This window comes from Chlorocebus sabaeus, chromosome 20 (assembly GCF_047675955.1).
Source record: "Chlorocebus sabaeus isolate Y175 chromosome 20, mChlSab1.0.hap1, whole genome shotgun sequence".
Classification (NCBI taxonomy): Eukaryota; Metazoa; Chordata; class Mammalia; order Primates; family Cercopithecidae; genus Chlorocebus; species Chlorocebus sabaeus.
Genome location: NC_132923.1, coordinates 124,941,716 through 124,961,012, shown reverse-complemented (window position 1 = coordinate 124,961,012; position 19,297 = coordinate 124,941,716). Strand labels below are relative to the sequence as shown.

Below are 19,297 nucleotides of genomic sequence, written 5' to 3'. Positions count from 1 at the left end.
GGAGCGTGGGGCTCAAGAGTTGGAGAGCGCAGGCTCGAGAGTCACCTGGATCTCCGCTCAGTTCCCAGCACCAGCGCTTCATTGCTGTGTGCTCTTGGATAGGACGCTTGGTTTTCCTGGGTCTGTTTTCCCATTTGGAAAATGGGCATAATAATAGTGGACCTCATGATGCCTTACCCCTCAGCTGAGCTGGCATTATAAATGGCATTGTAAGAAAGGGAATGACATGAGGACCTTCCCAGGAATCTGAAAGGAGAGGAACTCGGCACTGTGGGAGGCCTGGATTGCAGGGTGTGGGGGAAGGGGACCCACAGGGGAGATGGCCTCCCCACTGGTTAAGGCAAAGAGAAGAAGAGATGATGCAGCCCCAGGGGAGGAGCACCCTGGAAAGCTGGGCCGATCACCAGACCCCTCTCATTTTGTGGGTTGGAGTTTTGAAGGCTCCTTTGCAGGATGATCCCAGGAATTGGAGTTTCAAAGCTGATATTTGGGGCAGGATGGAGGGCTCACCCCCGAATGGGAATGTAGATGAGCCACACACACACACACACTGCCCCCAGTCACTGACATTTTAGCTGGGACCTGAAAGCAATAATCCCCAGGGAGAGTGCTTTAATGGTGGAATTCCAGGCAGAGCAAGGACGAGTGGAGAAAATGGCTGGATACATGCCCTCAGGTTGCACACATACGTCAGGGCCGTTCCACACCCAGGAAGAAACTGCCCTGCTTTGAAAAGCAGTTTCTCCCAAGTGCCTCAAGTACTTGAGATATTTAATAACATTTCAGAGCATTAAAAACTCTGAAAGAAAAGAAAGCCTGCTACCCTTGAGGCCATGTCCCCATCCCACCGTGACGGTGCCGTGAGATCACAGGGCTTTGTGGGTTTTTTTGGGTTGCTTTCTTTGAAATTAGGGATTATTTTTAATGCGCCAAGACAAATCCGTTTCAAAAGATAAAGCTTATAATGTTGACTTTATTTCACCATGGACATTTTGTGCTCAAAGGTAAGAAACCATCTTATATAAAACAATCAAATAAATACATAAATACATTAAAAAAAAATAGAGTCACTTCAAAGATGGCCACAGGGTTGAGGAAAAAGCTCCTTGTGGAATCAGAAGCAGGTGTCTGCAGCCAGGACTTCCTCTTAATGTCGCCTCAGCACTGTCAGGGAAAGACAGAGGGTGATGATGGTTAGGGTGGGAGATGGAGGCAGGGGCTGAGCTTCCCTCACCGTGTACCACCCGCCACCCTGTTAGTCATCAGACGTTTGAAGCTTAATGCAACTCTCTGAGCCTCAGTTTCCTCATCTGTAAATTGGGGATTATCATCGCTCTGGTGATCCTGCTCTCTGCCTTTGAGACTATAGACAGTTTAGAGGAAACCAGGAGGAGATGTTTGGTTCTCTTTCTGCACCACTGAGGGGCTGCCAAATGATAAACAGACCCCAAAGGAGATTCTGCCCCTTTGATAAGAGGTAGGAGGTGAGGAGAAAGTATTGCGGGCATGGTAATGAAAAAGGCCCACATTTACTAATTCCACAAAGGCACCCCTTGGCCCTGAAGGCTATTAACAAGAGGAAGTGATGTCCAGGTGACCTTTTCTCAAAGAGTGTGGTTCCCAGAGACAACAAACCCCAAAGTGACTCTAAAAGTGTCACACACTGGAATGGGGGCAGGCGGCCAGGTTGGCAAGGGTTGCTCACCTTTGCAGCCCAGGCCGCTGGAGGAGCTGATCCTGTCCATCTTCCTCCCAAAGCAGCCAGACCCTCGCACCATCTTGGGGCTTCGCGGTGCCCGCAGGGTGTAGAGGACCATTTTGCGGTGGCCACGGATGCCCTCAGTGACTGCCTCCTGGGCCTTCCAGACGCCTGTGGGACGGGGGCTCTCCTGGAGGGGCTCCAGGGATGTCTGCTCCACCTGCAGCTCTGAGAGTTTGCCTTGCAAATGGTTGCGCTGCTCCTGCAATGGAGTAGGGAGTCCAAGCCTCAGGGACCCACTCCTGGGCTCACTTACCCTTCATGGCACCCAAGTGAACTGACTGCCTTGGTACAGGGTCATGGCACCCAGTCTCTCCATTTTCTGATTCCTTTATCACTAATTCCAAAGGAAAGGTGAAGGCCTCTTGGGACAGCAGGTGAGGACCCTTTCATTGCTGCTGTCCATTCCCCCTGAGTTGCCCTCGGCTCTCACCTGTAACTCAGACGTTTCCAAGTCCGAGGCCGAACCGGGGCTGCCCAGCGGGTGGGAACGACCTCCCGGGAGAGTCAGGTGCAAGAAGAGCAGAAGCAGGAGCACCCGGGAAGGTGCTGTCTGGGGATCCATGTCTCTGGAGGGACTGCGGAGGCTGCTGCTGCTGCTGTTGCGGCTGCTGCTGCGATGTGTCCGGGTTTGCTTCCCACCTGCCCTCAGCCTGCGGGTGCTCCTCCTGGCTCCTCGGGATACCGTGGCCTTTTATCCTGGAGCTGAGTGTCCGCCCGCCCTGCCCTGCAGGGTTATCTCTGATTTATCAGCCACATTCCGGGCCGCTGAGATCAGGGCCCGGGAATGAGCCCCTCCGCGCCTGCGACGCGGGAGGTGGAGACCGGGCAGAGCCGACCTTGTATAGAAATGGGCCAGGTTGGGCAGGGGGCAGGAACGCGCTGGAGACACAGACAAGTCCACGTCTCCCGCTTCTTCCTTTCCTGCAAAAGCCTGGGTGTCCTAGGTTGGCGCTTGCGTCTTGCCTCCCCACCCACCGTTGCTGGAAAAGGCAGGGAGAACCCCGGCGTTCAGAGGCCCGACGTGAGCGCGGGGCGCACAGGGTGACTCAGAGCGAAAACAACCCCGGCCAACACCCCGCCACCCACGGCGTGTCTCCCCTTCCCTCCACGCGCGAGTTCCCTGGCCCGCATGTAGCGCAGCACCTGCTCGCGGGTCCTCAGGGCGCCCTGGCCGCTGTCCGTGGTGCTGAGCGTCCCGAGGGAACTTGGAGCAAACTCTTTTAAGAGCTGCTCTCTTCGACGGGATTTTCAGGCCAGAAAGACCTGCCTCGAGCAGGGACAAGAGACCTCTGAGACCCTTCCCTATGCTCTCACAACCCCTCATCCTATAGCCCTTACAGCAACGGGTTGCTGATTCCCCAGTGGCAGCTCATTAAAAGCCTGGGTATGACCAGGAACTTCTGGAATGCTGACCCTTCTTTCACCCCTTAAAGGGAAGAGCAGATTTCGCTGGAATTTTGAGAGACAGGGCCCAGTGATGACGAAGTCACCCAGGAATGCTTTATATGTGTGTCCTCCAGGTGTCAACACCTCCTCTCCCCCACCAAGCCAACACAGGATAGAAAACAAAAGGATGGGCTGGGCGTGGTGGCTCTTGCCTGTAATCCCAACACTTTGGGAGGCCAAGGCGGGCAGATCACAGGGTCAGGAGATCAAGACCATCCTGGCTAACATGGTGAAACCCCGTCTCTACTAAAAATACAAAAATTAGCTGGGCATCGTGGCACATGCTTGTAGTCCCAGCTGCTCAGGAGGTTGCAGTGAGCTGAGATCACACCACTGCACTCCAACCTGGGTGACAGAGCAAGACTAAAGAAAGAAAGAAAGAAAGAAAGAAAGAGAGAGAGAGAGAAAGAAAGAGAGAGAGAAAGAAAGAGAGAGAGAAAGAAAGAAAAAGAGAGAAAGAAAGAAAGAAAGAGAGAAAGAAAGAAAGAAAGAAAGAAAGAAAGAAAGAAAGAAAGAAAGAAAGAAAGAAAGAAAGAAAGAAAGAAAACAAAAGGAGGGCTGGAATGATGGTTATCTATTTGCTGAGACACCAGAGATATGGGGAGTTCCCCTCTCCCAGTGCCTCCTTCATCTGGTCACCCATGAACTAATTCTCATTAGCAGGTGTCCTGGGCCTCCTGTCTGTGATTAGAAATGAGACTTTGAAGAGAAATTGCCCTGGGAAGAGTCATAGCAGCTAAAATACCCACCTCAAGCATACAACTGATGTCACTCCCCTTCCAGAGAATTGGGGTCAAGAAGCAGCAGGCTGGAGGAGTGGAGCTGTCTACGAGGGGAGAAGAGTTATGGCAGAGAAGGGCAGCAATAAGAAACTGGGACCTCTCAGCAAATCTTGCCTAAAAAATAGCATCTGCCCCTGAGGTGAGAAAAGCATGGTTATTACTCCTCACTTCAGACGAGGAAATGGTGCTCATGAATTAATCCACTTTCCAAAAGTCACACAGTTGACACATGACAAAGCCCAGATTCCAACCCCCAGGCTGATTCCAGACCTGAAGCTCATAATCACTGACAGGGTGATCACAAGGTGTTTCTACAGAAAGTAAGCTTAGGTGAAACTCCTGTCATCTATGAAGGCTCTGGGAGCTGTGCTGTGGGGGATGTGCAAGTCTAGTGGTGACTGTGTGTGCAGGAGAAAGAATGGGAAGCGGCTCAGATGAGCATTTTGCAGATGAAATATAAATGGGGATGGGTGGGTAAGGGCTGTGTAAAGACACCAGTGTTGGAAATGTTCTGGGGGCTGGGGTAGTTTTGTGTCTGTTTGTGTGTGTGTGTGTGTGTGCTGGAGCATGCCACAGTAAGAGTATCAAAAGGTTAAGAGGAAGCTAAAGATGTAAGAAAATTCAGTCAAGTGCAGAGCTGAGCTAGTGGGTGAGAGGCTGCTGAGGGTGCAGAAAGTCCCTCATGGTGGGTACCATGAGATAAAGGATCTGGAGCGAGGCAGGGTTCATCAACCAGCACCATTAAAAACTGACTGTGCATGTCGCCAGAGCCTCACTTTGCTCTTCGGTAAAATGGACAGTCCTTGCAAGGACTAAAAGGAAAAAAATGATGTCTGCAAAAACTTGTGGCACTGTATAAAGGGCCAAATAATTAGTAGTATATGAGAGTTGGTCTTTACACAGAAGGAGATTGTGATTTCACTGGGGAGACAAAGTGACCCCAAGTGGGACAATTAAGTGTCTAAGTGTCAGACACTCTGACAGTTTCTATCTGTCCCCAGTGGAGAGGACTGTGGGAGAAGACTTGAGGGAAGACACAGAACTAGACACATCCTCCAAGGCCTGCTGTACAGGGAGGAGGACATGTTGTCAATCAACTCTCACACCAGATCAGCCCCATCAACATGCATCAAGGGCCTGTCATATGCCGTGTGCTTTCCAAGTCTATTCGGTGAAGCCAATCATAACACCTCTGTTGCAGCATTAATGTACAAGGATTAAATGTGATGATGTCTGTGGTAGCCTGAATAATAGTCCCCAAAAGATGTCCATATCCTAATACCCAGAACCTGCGAATATGCTACTTTACATGGTAAAAAGGACTCCGCAGGTGTGGTTAAGTTAAGGACCTCAAGGTGGAGAGATTATCCTGGATTATTCAGGAGGGTTCAATGTCATCACAAGAATCCTTATAAGAGGGAGGCCAGAGGATCAAGCCCAGAGGGACACAAAATGTAAGGATGGAAACAGACGCCAGAGAGGAGAGAAGAGAATACACTGCTGGCTTTGAAGATAGAGGAAAGGGCCATGAGCCAAGGAATGTAGCCAGCCTCTAGAAGTTGGAAAGGGCAAATAAATGAACTTTTCCCTAGAGCTTCCAGAAGGAATATGGGCCCGCCAATACCTTAGTTTTAGCCCAGTGAAACAGATTTCAGACTTCTGATGTCTGGAACTGTAAGAAAATAAAGTCATGTTCTTTTAAGCCAACAAGCTTGTGAGACTTTGTTTCAGCAGCGATGGAAAATTAACAGAGTATATGTCAAATGCCAAGCACAGTGTCTGTCCCATAGTAAGCCCTCAGTAAAGGTTATTGTGGTAGAAGTATTGGTTCCCCACCACCGTCCAACTCTAAGTGCTTAATCTGGCCACAGAGAAAGAAATAAGACCCTTAAGTCATTCAACAAACTTTCGCCGAGAGCCTGGGGTCATAGTAGCCCACAGCCAAGACTGAAATAACAGTCTGGACACAATTTCATATCAACTTCTTGCTACCTCTGTGTGTTGGGCAAGTTGCTTCCTCTCTCCTTGTTTTCTCATGGCTACCTCATAGGGTTGTTGTGAGCATAAAATGAAACTGTGCAGGTGAAAATCTAATATTTCTGCTGGAAGGTGGGGATACGTGATGGACAAGAAAGTCCCTGCTATTGAGAAGCTTACAGTGCAGGGGGAAAGGTGGGCACAATCACAGGCTCCCCAGGCTGCCGCAGTGAGCGACAGAGACAGTGGCAGTGAGTCCTGGATGCTCTGTGAGCATAGCAGGAGCGCGCAGTCGAGAAGGGAGCTTGCTGGAGAAGGTGGGGCTGGGCTAAGGCTTTGAAGGATAAGAATGAGTTTGCCACGAGAAGGAAGATGGAAGATGGGGAGGGCACTCTGGACAGAGCAGATGCATAAGCAGAGTCTAGAAGGGCTGGGTAATGGATCAGCTACCACCCCTACGCTCTCTGCAGAAGGAAGAAGCTGTGCAGAATACAAGGTTTGACTGGTCAGAGAGCAGGACTCCAGCCGCAAGATTTTTCTGTAGCTTTCCTTTGGCCCCAATCTCCAGCCCAATCCTGGGCAGCCAAAGTGGATGGTATAAGAGCACTGGGCACCTGGGGGAAGGCAAAGGAGGAGGCAGAGGAGCACTGACCCAGGAGGCAGGAGGCAAGCTCATCTCTGCCCATGGCTGACTCACTGTGTGGCTCTGTTCCAGGGATTCTTTTTTATTATTATTATTTTTTGGACATGCAATCTTCCTCTTTCACCCAGGCTAGAATGCAGTGGTACAATCTCAGCTCACTGCAACCTCTGCCTCCTGGGTTCGAGCGATTCTCCTGCCTCAGTCTCCTGAGTAGCTGGGACTATAGGCGCATGCCACCACACCCAGCTAATATTTTATTTTATTTTATTTTATTTTATTTTATTTTATTTTATTTTATTTTTTGGAGACGGAGTCTCGCTCTGTCGCTCAGGCTAGAGTGCAGTGGCCGGATCTCAGCTCACTGCAAGCTCCGCCTCCTGGGTTCACGCCATTCTCCTGCCTCAGCCTCCCAAGTAGCTGGGACTACAGGCGCCCGCCACCACGCCCGGCTAGTTTTTTGTATTTTTTAGTAGAGACGAGGTTTCACCGTGTTAGCCAGGATGGTCTACGATCTCCTGACCTCGTGATCCGCCCGTCTCGGCCTCCCAAAGTGCTGGGATTACAGGCTTGAGCCACCGCGCCCGGCCGCTAATATTTTATTTTTAGTAGAGACGGGGTTTCACCATGTTGGCCAAGCTGGTCTTGAACTCCTGACCTCAGGTGATCTGCCTGCCTCAGCCTCCCAGAGCGCTGGGATTACAGACGTGAGCCACCGCACATGGCCTGTTCTGAGGATTCTGCTCGGTTTGCTTCTCTGTTCTGGGATGGTTTCCCTTTGTGTAGAATGAAAGGGCTAGACTAAGGCTTCTGCCAGGCACAAAAGCCCTAACTGTAATAAGTCAACTCACTTTATTTTATTTTTTTTTATTTTTTTTATTTTTTGAGACAGGGTCTCATTCTGCCACCCAGGCTGGAGTGCAGTGGGACTACCTTGGCTCACTGCAGCCTTGACACCCCTCAGGCTAAAGTGATTCTCCTGCCTCAATCTCCTGAGTAGCTGAAACTACAGACATGCACCACCACACCTGGCTAATTTTTAGAAGTTTTTGGGCCGGGCGCGGTGGCTCAAGCCTGTAATCCCAGCACTTTGGGAGGCCGAGACGGGCGGATCACGAGGTCAGGAGATCGAGACCATCCTGGTTAACATGGTTAAACCCCGTCTCTACTAAAAAATACAAAAAACTAGCCGGGCGAGGTGGCGGGCGCCTGTAGTCGCAGCTACTCGGGAGGCGGAGGCAGGAGAATGGCGTGAACCCGGGAGGCGGAGCTTGCAGTGAGCTGAGATCCGGCCACTGCACTCCAGCCTGGGCGGCAGAGCGAGACTCCGTCTCAAAAAAAAAAAAAGAAGTTTTTTTTTTTTTTTTTTTTTTTTTTTGTAGATACAGGCTTTCACCGTGTTGCCTGGGCTGGTCTTGAATTCCTAAGCTCAAGCGATCCTCCTGCCTTGGCCTCCCAAAGTGCTGTGATTACTGGTGTGAACCACCATGCCCGGCCAGCTTACCCCATTTTAGAGATCAGTTTGCTTGCTTCCACTCCCCTAGTAGTACCTCTGTCTTCTGTGACCCCTAGTCTTCCTCCAAACACCAGAAACCACCTGCATAGGACCATCAGACCCTTCACAGCTGTGGCAGACATGCAAGTGTGCACACATCTGTGTGTGTGTGTGTGTGTGTTAGGGGTTGTTTTGGAAACCAGCATGGGTCTGTAGACCTTCTCTGCTCTTGAAGTAAATCTCTAGACATGGTTAACAGAGGGAGGTCTGAGCTTGGCAACTTGAAAGAAAATAGTTAATTCCCACCACTCAGTCTGGTGTGGTGGCTCACACTTGTAATCCCAGCACTTTGGAAGGCCCAGGTGGTAGGATTGCTTGAGCCCAGAAGTTGGAGGCCAGCCTGGGCAACATCATGAGACCCTATCTCTACAAAAACAAAAAAGAAAGGAAGGAAGGAAGGAGGGGGAGGGAGGGAGGGAGAGAGGGAGGGAGGGAGAGAAAGAAAGAAAGAAAGAAAGAAAGAAAGAAAGAAAGAAAGAAAGAAAGAAAGAAAGAAAGAAAGAAAGAAAGAAAGAAAGAAGGAAAGAAAGAAAGAAAGAAAGAAAGAAAGAAAGAAAGAAAGAAAGAAAGAAAGAAAGAAAGAAAGAGAAAGAAAGAGGGAGAGAGAGAGAGAGAGAGAGAAAGAAAGAAAGAAAGAAAGAAAGAAAGAAAGAAAGAAAGAAAATAAATTAAATTAAAGAAATAAAATAAAATAAAATAAGATAAATAGCCAGGTATGATGGTGTCACCTATAGTCCTAGCTACTTGGAAGTCCTAGCTACTGAAATGGGAGGATCACCTGAGCCCAGGAGCCCAGGATCACCCCACTGCACTCCAGCCTGGGCGACAGCATGAGACCTTGTCTTCAGAACAACAATAACAACAACAACAAAACCAAAAACTTCCAACCCTCCATGTCCAGCCTCACCAGCAATTTCTGAGCATAGAAATTACTGTGTATTGCCAGGTAATATTCTCTCTCTCTCTCTTTCTCCCCACCCCCTCCACTTCCTCCCTCCCTCCCCTTGCTAAGGAGGAAGGGACTCTGAAAGGGTCACCTTATCCTTCCTATCACCTCCAGAAAGAACTGTGCTGCACCCATATTTTCCCCATCGCTGGCATTCTGGTGACAGCATTAAAGTCCCTGGATCCAGCAATGCCTGATGTCAATCTACTTTGGACTTTGCAGTTGTGAGCCAATAAATCTGCCCCTTCAACCTCTTTTTCCCCAAAGCAACTTAAGTTAGATTTCTGTCACTTCCATTCTAAAGATTCTTAATTGACAATCTCCAAAAGAAACTGCCTGCTTTTGTCTTAGAAATGTGTGAGAACAAGATGTTTCAGCCTTTGATAACAGCCGGGGTCTCAGAGTCTTTGCAGACAAATGTCCCGAACATTGTCTGATTTAACTCTCTCCTTTTATAATGTGAGTGAGTCCCCTGTGGTCACACAAAAAGCAGAAAATGTGTTCAATAACTTTGAGGAGCTGGAGAGAAAAATCAGAAGCCTGGCTTTCTTCACGTCTCTCAACAGCAGACACGGCTCAGCCGGTGTGAGGCTGCCGGAAAAAGGATAAGCGGTCCATCCCAGAATCTCGCCCTATCACCCAGGCTGCAATGCAGTGGTGCAATCTTGACTCACTACAACAAACTTCTGCCTCCTGGGTTCAAGACAGTCTCATCCTCAGCCTCCTGAGTAGCTGGCATTACAGGCGTGTGCCACCACACCCGGCTCATTTTTGTATTTTTAGTAGAGACAGGGTTTTGCCATATTGGCCAGACTGGTCTCAAACTCCTGGCCTCAAGTGATCCGCCTGCCTCGGCCTCCCAAAGTGCTGGGATTACAGGCGTGAGCCACCGCGCCCGGCCTCCTCTTCTTATAAGAACACCAGTCGTACTGGATTAGGGCCCACCTTAACGATCACATTTCAAAATATAAGTTGGTGCAAAAGTCATTGTGGTTTTTGCCATTAAAAGTAATGGCAAACTGCAATGACTTTTGCACCAACCTAATAAAGGCCTTTAAAGGCCCTGTCTTCAAATATAGTCACGTTCTGAGATACTGAGGTTAACTTTTTTTGAGATAGGATCTCACTCTGCTGCCCAGGCTGGAGGACAGTGGTGCAATCATGGTTCACTGCAGCCTTGACCTCCCAGGCTCAAGCAATCCTTCCATGTCAGCCTCCTGAGTAGCTGGACTACAGGCACACACCACCACGTCCAGCCAATTTTTAGATTTTTTGTAGAGACAGAGTCTCACTATGTTGCCTTGCCCAGGCTGGTCTCGAACTCCTGGGCTCAAGCGTTCCTCTTGCCTCTGCCTCACAAAGTGCTGGGATTACAGGCGTGAGCCACCACACCCAGCCAGATTTCAACATACGAATTTGGGGGGACACAATTCAGTTCAGTTCGTTACACCCCCTTATTTCCTCACTTCTGTTCATTGCCACATCTCCGAGGTGCACCACCACTCTCTATTGTTTTGATGATTTTCAATGTCCAACAAGCCACCTCAAACTCAGTGGCTTAAAAGAACAATCACTTGATTGTATCTCACGGTCCTAGGGGTGGATGAGGCTCAGCTGCATGACTGTCACATGGGGTCTTTCATGTGGTTGTAGCCGGATGGCGGCTGAGTCAGGAGTCACCTGAAGATTTCACCCATGCCTCTTACCTGGGCTGCAATGGCCAGGACAGATGGAGGCTGGTCCATCGTGTCTCTCTGCATGCAGCCTCGTTGTGTGGCCAGCCTGAGTTCCTCAGTGGTGATGGACTTCCCCACAGCAAGTGGTCCAAAGTGGAAGCTGCCAGTCCTCCCTCTTCTAAGAACTGGCCCGGCATCTCTTTCATCATTTTCTGTTGGTTAAAATAGTCACGGGTGGCCAGACGCAGCGGCTCATGCCTGTAATCCCAGCACTTTGGGAGGCTGAGACGGCCAGATCACCTGAGGTCGGGAGTTCAAGATCAACCTGAACAACATAGAGAAACTCCATCTCTACTAAAAATACAAAAGTAGCCGGGTGTGGTGGTGCATGACTGTAATCCCAGCTACTTGGGAGGCGGAGGTGCAGGAGAATCGCTTGAACCGGGAGGCAGAGGTTGCGGTGAGCCGAGATCGCACCATTGCACTCCAGCCTAGGCAACAAGAGCAAAGCTCCATCTCAAAACAAAACAAAACAAAACAGTCACGGGTTCCGGGCACCATGGCTCGTGCCTATAGTCCCAGCACTTTTGGGAAACCAAGGCAGGATTGCTTGAGTTTGAGACCACCCTGGCTAACATAGCCAGACACGATCTCTACTAAAAATAAAAACAAAAATACTAGCTGGTCCCAGCTACTTGGAAGACGGAGATGGGAGGATCACGTGCACTCCAGCCTGGGCAATAGTCAGACCCCATAACAAAACAAAACAAAAATAGTCACAGGGAAATCCAGATATAAGAGAGCAGAGGAATGGATTCCGCCTCTCCATTGGGAACTACATGAATCTATAGAAAAGGAGAGAATTGGTGGTGACCATCCTGAAGATGAGCGACTTCTTCCATTAATCAGATTCTCTCCCAGAGGCAATGCGTTATTGAGGCTGCTGGCTTTAAGCCATTCACTTCCAAGCTTCTTTCTTGTAGCTGGCATTGTGAGCCACTGAGTCCCAAACCCGTGTTTGGTATCTGGACACTCAGTGCTGGACTTACCCTTTCTGAAGATGACTCTGTGTGCTTTGTTTATTAACTCTGCTCCCCTCTCCTTCCTCTTGATACTGCGCCTTTTTTTTTTTTTTCTTTTTCTTTTTTGACACAGCATCTTGCTATGTCCCCCAGGCTGGAGGGCAGTGGATCAATTATCTGCACACTGCAGCCTCCATTTCTTGGCCTCAAGTGATTCTCCTGCCTCAGCCTCCCAAGTAGCTGGGACCACAGGCCTGTGCCACCACACCCAGCTAATTTTTTGGTATTTTTTTTGTAGTGACACGGTTTCACCAGGTTGTCCAGGTTGGTCTCGAACTCCTGAGCTCAGGCGATCCTCCCATCTCAGCCTCCCAAAGTGCTGCGATTACAGGCGTAAGCCCCTGCACCTGGCCTGTGTTGAGTCTTCTAAGCCTCCCTTGACCTGTTGACTCTGCTCAATACCTACAGTGGCAGCGGGAGGTCTGCTGGAATTTGGTGGCTTTTTTCTACTTGCAGGTTATCTGAAGTTTGTTGTGTTCTGTCTCCTAGTAATGTTGAAGGACTGAATCATGGCTTCATTTGCATTCTTTGTTGACCTTATACGTTTAGGTGAGGACGTGTTCAAAGATTTTAACTCAGGTGGGCACCATTAACCTTGCTAGTACACTTCAGCTGTATTAGCTCAGCCTTCAGAGCATCCCTGGGATAAATTATTATCCCCTTTAGTTGGATGAATATCCTTGATAGATAGTGGTTGCCTTTCATGCTAGGAATCTTTAGTTGCCCCTGCAGACCCCCCTCCATCCTTCCCTCCCCGGCTTAGCACTCGTGAGGCTGCCTTTTACAGCTTACATTGGATTCAACAATTGTTGGGGGGGCAGCAAAATATCAGCAGGAGAAAGAGAAGAGAGGAAGCTCAGGGTGTTTGTTTCTGCCACACTGTAGTCCCTGAGGAGGGCCACACAGCGCACGTCCCAGCCGGGCATCATTAACTTAAACTATGGTGTGAACACGGCCGCCTCTCACTCATGGGTCGCTGTGAACAGCAAACACACGGCACCTTGGATCCTGCAGACGTGCTGGCGGTGGAGAAAGGGAGGGAGCCAGTCACGCCTGGGGGTCACTCTCATGAATGCCGTAGAGTGGGGGCCACACGTGAGGACAGGAAGCATGAATGGCCTTCCCAGAACATCCACATGAGGGTTATTAATAGAGCCATACCAGGAGAGGACGCACTGTGCTTGGGAGGGTCAACCAAGGAGCAGAGCTGGCTGGACCGGAAGAAGTCCTGTGACAGGTGGGAAGTGAGGGAGGCGCTGGCAGGCCACCAAAGGCCCTCTGGCTGCCTCCCCTCCCCGACCTTACTCCCCAGTGAAGGTGGCCACTGCCGCTCGGGCTCAGCGTTTTAGGCCCTCCGAGGCTGGTTGCATCCTCCTGGATGTGCTCAGTGACCCAGGAGCCATGTCCCCCCATTTAAAGGGCTGTGTGGAGCCTCATGAGGGGCTGGGAACTTGGGCAGGGCATGACTGGGAAATCAGACAGGGCCATTGTGAGTTGAATCATGTCCCCAGAATTCATGTCCACCCAGAGCCTCGGTGTGTGACCTTGTTTGGAAAGAGGATCTGTGCAGATGTCATTTGTTAGGATGAGATCATACTGGATTAGGGTAGGTCCTGGTCCAATACGGCTGATGTCCTTGTAAGAAGAGGAGAGACGCAGACACAGACAGACAGCGGGGAGGCCGAGTAAAAGCCGAGGCAGAGGCTGCAGTGGTGCATGTACAAGCCAAGGAACACCCCCAATTCCCAGCAACCCTGGAGGCTGGGAGAGGCAAGGACAGCCCCTCCCTGGAGCCCTTAGAGAAGGCATGGCCAGGTCCCCACTGTGGTCTCAGCCTTTTGGACTCTGGAACTGTAAGGAGACCATTTCTGTTGCTTGAAGCCACCCACTTTGTGGTGCTTTGTTAGGACAGCCACAGTAAACGAACCCAGGCATCTTGTATTTGCAAAGGGTATTTGCTGTAGGCCTCACTGCGTAGGACGCGTAGTTCTGCTTCAGGTCTTTGAGAGACTTGGCCTCTGCTGGGGCAGCCCCGTGCAGCGGTGATGCAGAGGTCAGGGCCTGCATTCGGCCTGCCTGGGTTCGAATGTCAGTCTGGCCTCCTCCTAGCAGCGGCAGATTGAATCTCCAAAGATAACCACGAGTTCCCCCACCCCACGTGCTCCTACCATGGGACCCCGACACTCCTCCCATTGGAAGCAGAGTCCACGTTCCCTCCTCTTGAATCCAGACGGGCCTGGGCCTGTGGCAGAAGTGACGCTCTGTGACTTCTCAGAGTAGGTTATAGCAGTGAAGTAGCTTCCACTTTCCCCACCAGAGCACTTGCCTGGGAGCCCTGGGGCAACCATGGTGTGAGGAAGCCCAAAGTCACCCGCTGGAGAAACCCCGAGACTCCACGAAGAGAGAGAAATGCCTGGCCAGTCCCCTCCTGTTCTGACTCCAGCCACTGTCTGACTGCAGTGGCATGAAAGACCCTGAGACAGAGCCACACAAAATCCCAGATTCTGGCCAGGTGCGGCAGCTCACGCTTGTAATCCCAGTATTTTGGGAGGCCAAGGCGGGCAGATCACTTGAGATTAGGAATTTGAGACCAGCCTGGCCAACATGGCAAAACACTGTCTCTACTAAAAATACAAAAAATTAGCCGGGTGTGGTGGCACACACCTGTATTCTCAGCTACCAGGGACGCTGAGGCAGGAGAATTGCTTGAACCCGGGGAGGCAGAGGTTGCAGTGACCTGAGATCGCACCACTGCACTCCAGCCTGGGCGATAGAGCAAAACTCCGTCTTAAAAAAAAAAATCCCAAATTCCTGACCCATGGAAATTATGAGTGGGAATAAAGTGACTGTTGTTTTAAGCCACCAAGTAATTTGGGGCTAATTTGTTACGTAGCAACTGATAGTGAATACAGGGGGGTACCATGACTTCTGTTGTATAAATGAGGAAAGTGAGGCATCCATTCATCCATTCAACTGTTTAGTGAGTGCTTGCTGTATGCCAAGCACTGTCTGAGCACTGGGACCGCAGCAGAAACAAGGAATACAGGACCCCTCATTCAGGGAGCACGGGATATAGACAGGCTTAGTAATGGTTGAACTTTAATCTAATCTAATCTAATCTCTACTTTTGTGATCCTAACACCCAGGGCTCTCTCACCCTACAAAGAAAGTCCTCTGAGGCTGAATTCTTGTCTCTCACCCCAGCTTCTTCCTCCAGTGCAGGTGAGAGAACCGAACCCTTCCCATTGGAAGTTCAGCTCCATTCCCTGGGCGAAGAAGACAGTGTTTTCCGCCCCACGTTGTCCTCATTGATGGGGTTTAGCGTCGGGCACTTCGGCTCCCAGAGGAAGCTCTGAGGAAGGAGGAGAGTGGCGGGAATGCCCCAGGGTGTGAGCACTTAGGGAACAAAGCCGATCAAGAGCTTCTGCTTCCCACCCCAGCACCTACCGTGCTTATCTTAATGGGATCCCTTTTCTAGCATGACGTGAAGTAGCTTCAGATAGAACTTCAACCCTTATAGAGATCATTTTAAAATGCCATTTGGGCTGGACATGGTGGCTCACGCCCGTGATGCCAGCACTTTGGGAGGCCAAGGCAGGTAGATCACTTGAGGTCAGGAGTTCGAGAGCAGCCGGGCCAACATGATGAAACCCCATCTCTACTAAAACTACAAAAATTAGCCAGGTGTGGTGGCGCATGCCTGTAATCCCAGCTACTCGGGAGGCTGAGGCAGGAGAATGCCTTGAACCCAGGAGGCAGAGGTTGCAGTGAGCCAAGATTGCACCACTGCACTCCAGCCTGAGCGACAGAGCAAAACTGTCTCAAATACACACACACACACACATATATATACACACATACACACACACACACATATATATATTATATATATAATATATAATACACATATAATATATATATTATATATTATATAATATATATGTGTGTGTGTGTATATATATATAATTTGTTCATCATAAGTGACAGATGACTCCTGTTCTTGGGAGTCCATCAGTCTGTTTTTTGTCTCTGACTCTGGGTGAGGGTCATACTCAAGCCATTTCTTCAGGAACCATGCAACTCCCTGCTTGACTTAGATCCCAGTTCCAGCAGAGCTGTCTGCTGTGCTCTGAGATCGAGCAGTTCCTTCTGTCTGGGTGAGTTTTTAAGTTTCATGCCCGCAGGCTGGTCCCTGTCACCAAGACAGGTCAGCCGTTCTCAGCCTCCAAAACAAACAAGAATGAAGAGGACTATTTATTTATTTATTTATTTATTTATTTATTTATTTCAGAGACAGCGTTTTGTTCTGTTACTCAGGCTGGAGGGCAGTGGCATGATCACAGCTCACTGCAGCCTCAAACTCCTGGGCTCAAGTGATCCTCCCACCTCAGCCTCCTGAGTAGCCAGGACTACAGGCGTGCAGCACCACAGCCAGATAACATTTTTATTTTTTTGTAGAGATGGGGGTCTCCCTATGTTGCCCAGGCTGGTCTTGAACTCCTGGGCTCAAGGGATCCTCCTGCCTCAGCCTCCCAATGTGCTGGGATAACAGGTATAAGCCATTGCGCCTGGCCAAAGGGAGCTCTAAAAATCATCCAGAGCAACTTCCACAGGCAGCTGCATAAGCTGCGGTACACGCTGGATGTCAGAGCCACCTTGGCGTTCGCTCTGGGCTCTGTCCACACACTCGGTCGGCCACCCCGAGTCACCAAGGACAAGGGTCCTTCCCTCAGAACCCTGTCCCGCAACCTGGTCAAGAACGCCAAGATGACCATCGGGCGCCAGCATGTCACTCGCAAGATGTACAACCCCCCAAGCTGGGAGCACCAGGGCCAGCCGCCCCCTGAGGACCAGGGGGACGAGATCTCAGTGTCAGAGGAGCTGGAGCCCAGCACGCTGACCCCGTCCTCAGCTCTGAAACCCTCAGACCGCATGACCGTCAGCATCCTGGTGGAAGAGGCTTGCTGCCGCGACTACCAGCACCTCGGGCTGGCACCCTGAGCAGTAGCCTGAGCTGGGCCAAAGCCCTTTCGCATTTCTCTGGTCAGTGTTGACCACCATCTGCCGCAGCTGCCCGGGGCTGCTGGTCGTGCCCCAGGGTGTCCAGGACAACGCCCTGCGGGGGGTGTCCCGCTGCTACCGCCAGAACCGCTTCCCCATGCTGGTGCAGTGGGCGGTCCAAGGCAGTGCTGCTGCACTCTGGGGGCCTGCAGGGCAGAGGTGTCCTCGGCCTCTTCAAGGCCCAGAACGCACCTTCTCCAGGCCAGTCCCAGGTTGACTCGAGAAGCCTGGAGCAAGAGAAGTATCTGCAAGCTGTGATCCGTTCCATGCCCTGCTATGCCAACGCATCAGGATGCAACGTGCTTAGCGGCTTCTCCTCAGCCCACATGGGCAGTCACGTTCCCAGCCCCAGAGTCAGGGTCATCACACTGTCCAACCCCATGGAGACCTTGCCCTCCAGACAGACTGCACCTCGAAGTAAGTGGGGCAGTGTCCAGACCAGTGGGCGCAGCAGTGGGCTTGGCGCCGATATGGGCTCCTGGCTAGCTGGCAGAGAGGCACTGGCCCCACCCCAGCCAACAGGGCCCCCTCGCCCACGCGGGCTTCCTGTGGCTGCAGTGAGCAGCCCTCTACATTCTCGGGAACAAAGCCCAGCTCAAGGGTGTGCAGCCAGACCCCCTGGGCAGTGGGAGCTGGTGCCTGTTGAGGTATTCGAGGCACAGCAGGTGAAGGCCAACTTCAAGAAGCTGCTGAAGGCATGTGTCCTGGGCTGCCCCGCGAATAAGCGCGGCCCAGACTCCTCCCTGCACTCACTGGAGGACTCGGAGTGGCTGACCCCAATCCGCAAGCTGCTGCAGGTGTCAGTGCTGGTGGTGGAAGCCCTGGATTCAGATTCCTCCATGCTGGTGGGCCTAGAGGATGGCTGGGACATAACCACCCAGGTGGTATCCTTGGTGCAGCTGCTCTCAGACCCCTTCTACTGCACGCTGGAGGGCTTCCGCCTGCTGGTGGAGAAGGAGTAGTTGTCCTTCGGTCATCACTTCAGCCACTGCGGGGCCCACACCCTCACTGGGCAGAGCAGCAGCTTCACACCCACCTTCCTGCAGTTCCTGGACTGCGTAATACCAGGCCCATCTGCAGTTTCCCCTAGAGTTTGAGTTCAGCCAGTTCTACCATAGTTTCCTCGGCTGCCACCATATGTCCGGCCGTTCTGGACCTTCCTGCTTGACTCTGACACTGAGCGCATTGAACTGGGGATGCTGTACGAGGAGAAGGGGGAACGCAGGGGCCAGCTGCTGCGCAGGTCTTTGTGGGACAAAGCCTTCTTTGACGTGAAGACAATACTTTGCGTTTACAACTTCTGTACCCAGGATAGGCCCTCGGCCCAGCAGTGGGTGGACCGGATCCAGAGCTGCCTGTCGGACGCCTGAGCCTCCCAGCCCTGCCCAGCTGCTCTGATTCTAGTTGTTACTGACCACTAGGGGCGGGCAGGGCCGCCTCAGCCATCTTTACTGCCCCAGCCCTCGACAATATTGAGGCCCCGAGCCCCCAGCACATGGCGCATACAGACCCCGTCCCTGCCCCACCCCGCCCCGCCCAGCTGGCCCTAACTTATTTTGGGGTCACAGCTGAGCACTGTCCCTGGAGGTGGCCAAGGTACAGCCCACAATGGGCCTGTCAATAGTCCAGCCCGGTCAGCGTGTGCTGGTCCAGCCAGCCGGCTGCCGGCGAGTTGTTTCTGGAACCAGAGTCTATATAAACAGAGCGCTAACGCCAAATAAATCAACAAATAAATAAATCATCCGGAGCAAGACAAATCATCCAGAAATCACCTCCAGGGAAGTGAAGCACTTACTCCAGGATATTGGACCCTGCAGCCTGGTCCCTCTCTCCCTCCCCCAGCCTCCATCTTTCCCCACTTCCATCTTCTGTGTTCAGATGGACACCAAGAACCTTCAAAGAATTTCGGCCGGGAAATAAATCGGTGTTTCTTCAGCTGCCACGAATGGTTCTACACACTGAAGGCCATTATCTCAGTGACTGCGAGGACTGAATGAGCACAGCCTGGAGCTGAGTCAGTGCTCCATAAAAGTCGGCTCTTATTTTTATTATACTGGACATAGAAAGGCCAGATGCCTTCCCCAAAGCCCCTCCCGGTGGGTGGCAGTGGCCCAGGAAGTTTGGCACTAATGTCAGTGCTGTCACCTGCCACTCTGTCCTCAAGGGCCTCTGGGACATGCTGGGAAGGCGGGCTGTAAGCCAGATATTGCTGAGCTGGGTCCTGAGACGCTGTCCCTTCAGTGACCTTTCCTGTCCAGGGCCCGCAGCGAAAGCTAAACACGTGTGCTGCCACTCCCTTCCCCTCCCCTCCACATCCCATCCTACTCTATGAGCTTTGATGGGGAAAAAACCAAGGCCCCATCTCCTGAG

General features: G+C 51.4%; 1 protein-coding gene and 1 pseudogene across 1 annotated transcript; one reads left to right on the top strand and one right to left on the bottom strand.

Moving 5' to 3' along the window:
* Positions 1 to 953: 953 nt before the first annotated feature.
* Positions 954 to 2,442, bottom strand: NPPB (natriuretic peptide B). The gene is made up of 3 exons (XM_037985035.2): positions 2,193 to 2,442; positions 1,706 to 1,961; positions 954 to 1,164 (listed from the first exon to the last, which is right to left on the bottom strand). The coding sequence occupies exons 1-3, from the start codon at positions 2,322 to 2,324 to the stop codon at positions 1,148 to 1,150; spliced, it is 405 nt and encodes a 134-aa protein (XP_037840963.2). The 5' UTR covers positions 2,325 to 2,442; the 3' UTR covers positions 954 to 1,147.
* A 10,392-nt stretch (positions 2,443 to 12,834) lies between these two features.
* Positions 12,835 to 18,389, top strand: LOC103225980 (myotubularin-related protein 5-like; annotated as a pseudogene).
* Positions 18,390 to 19,297: the final 908 nt, after the last annotated feature.

Bases quoted from the DNA above. Each gene is read 5' to 3' on its own strand.
- NPPB (XM_037985035.2), bottom strand. From the start codon at position 2,324: ATGGATCCCCAGACAGCACCTTCCCGGGTGCTCCTGCTTCTGCTCTTC. The intron at 1,962-2,192 runs GTGAGAGCCGAG...ACTCCATTGCAG, and splicing joins TGGAAACGTCTGAGTTACAG to GAGCAGCGCAACCATTTGCA.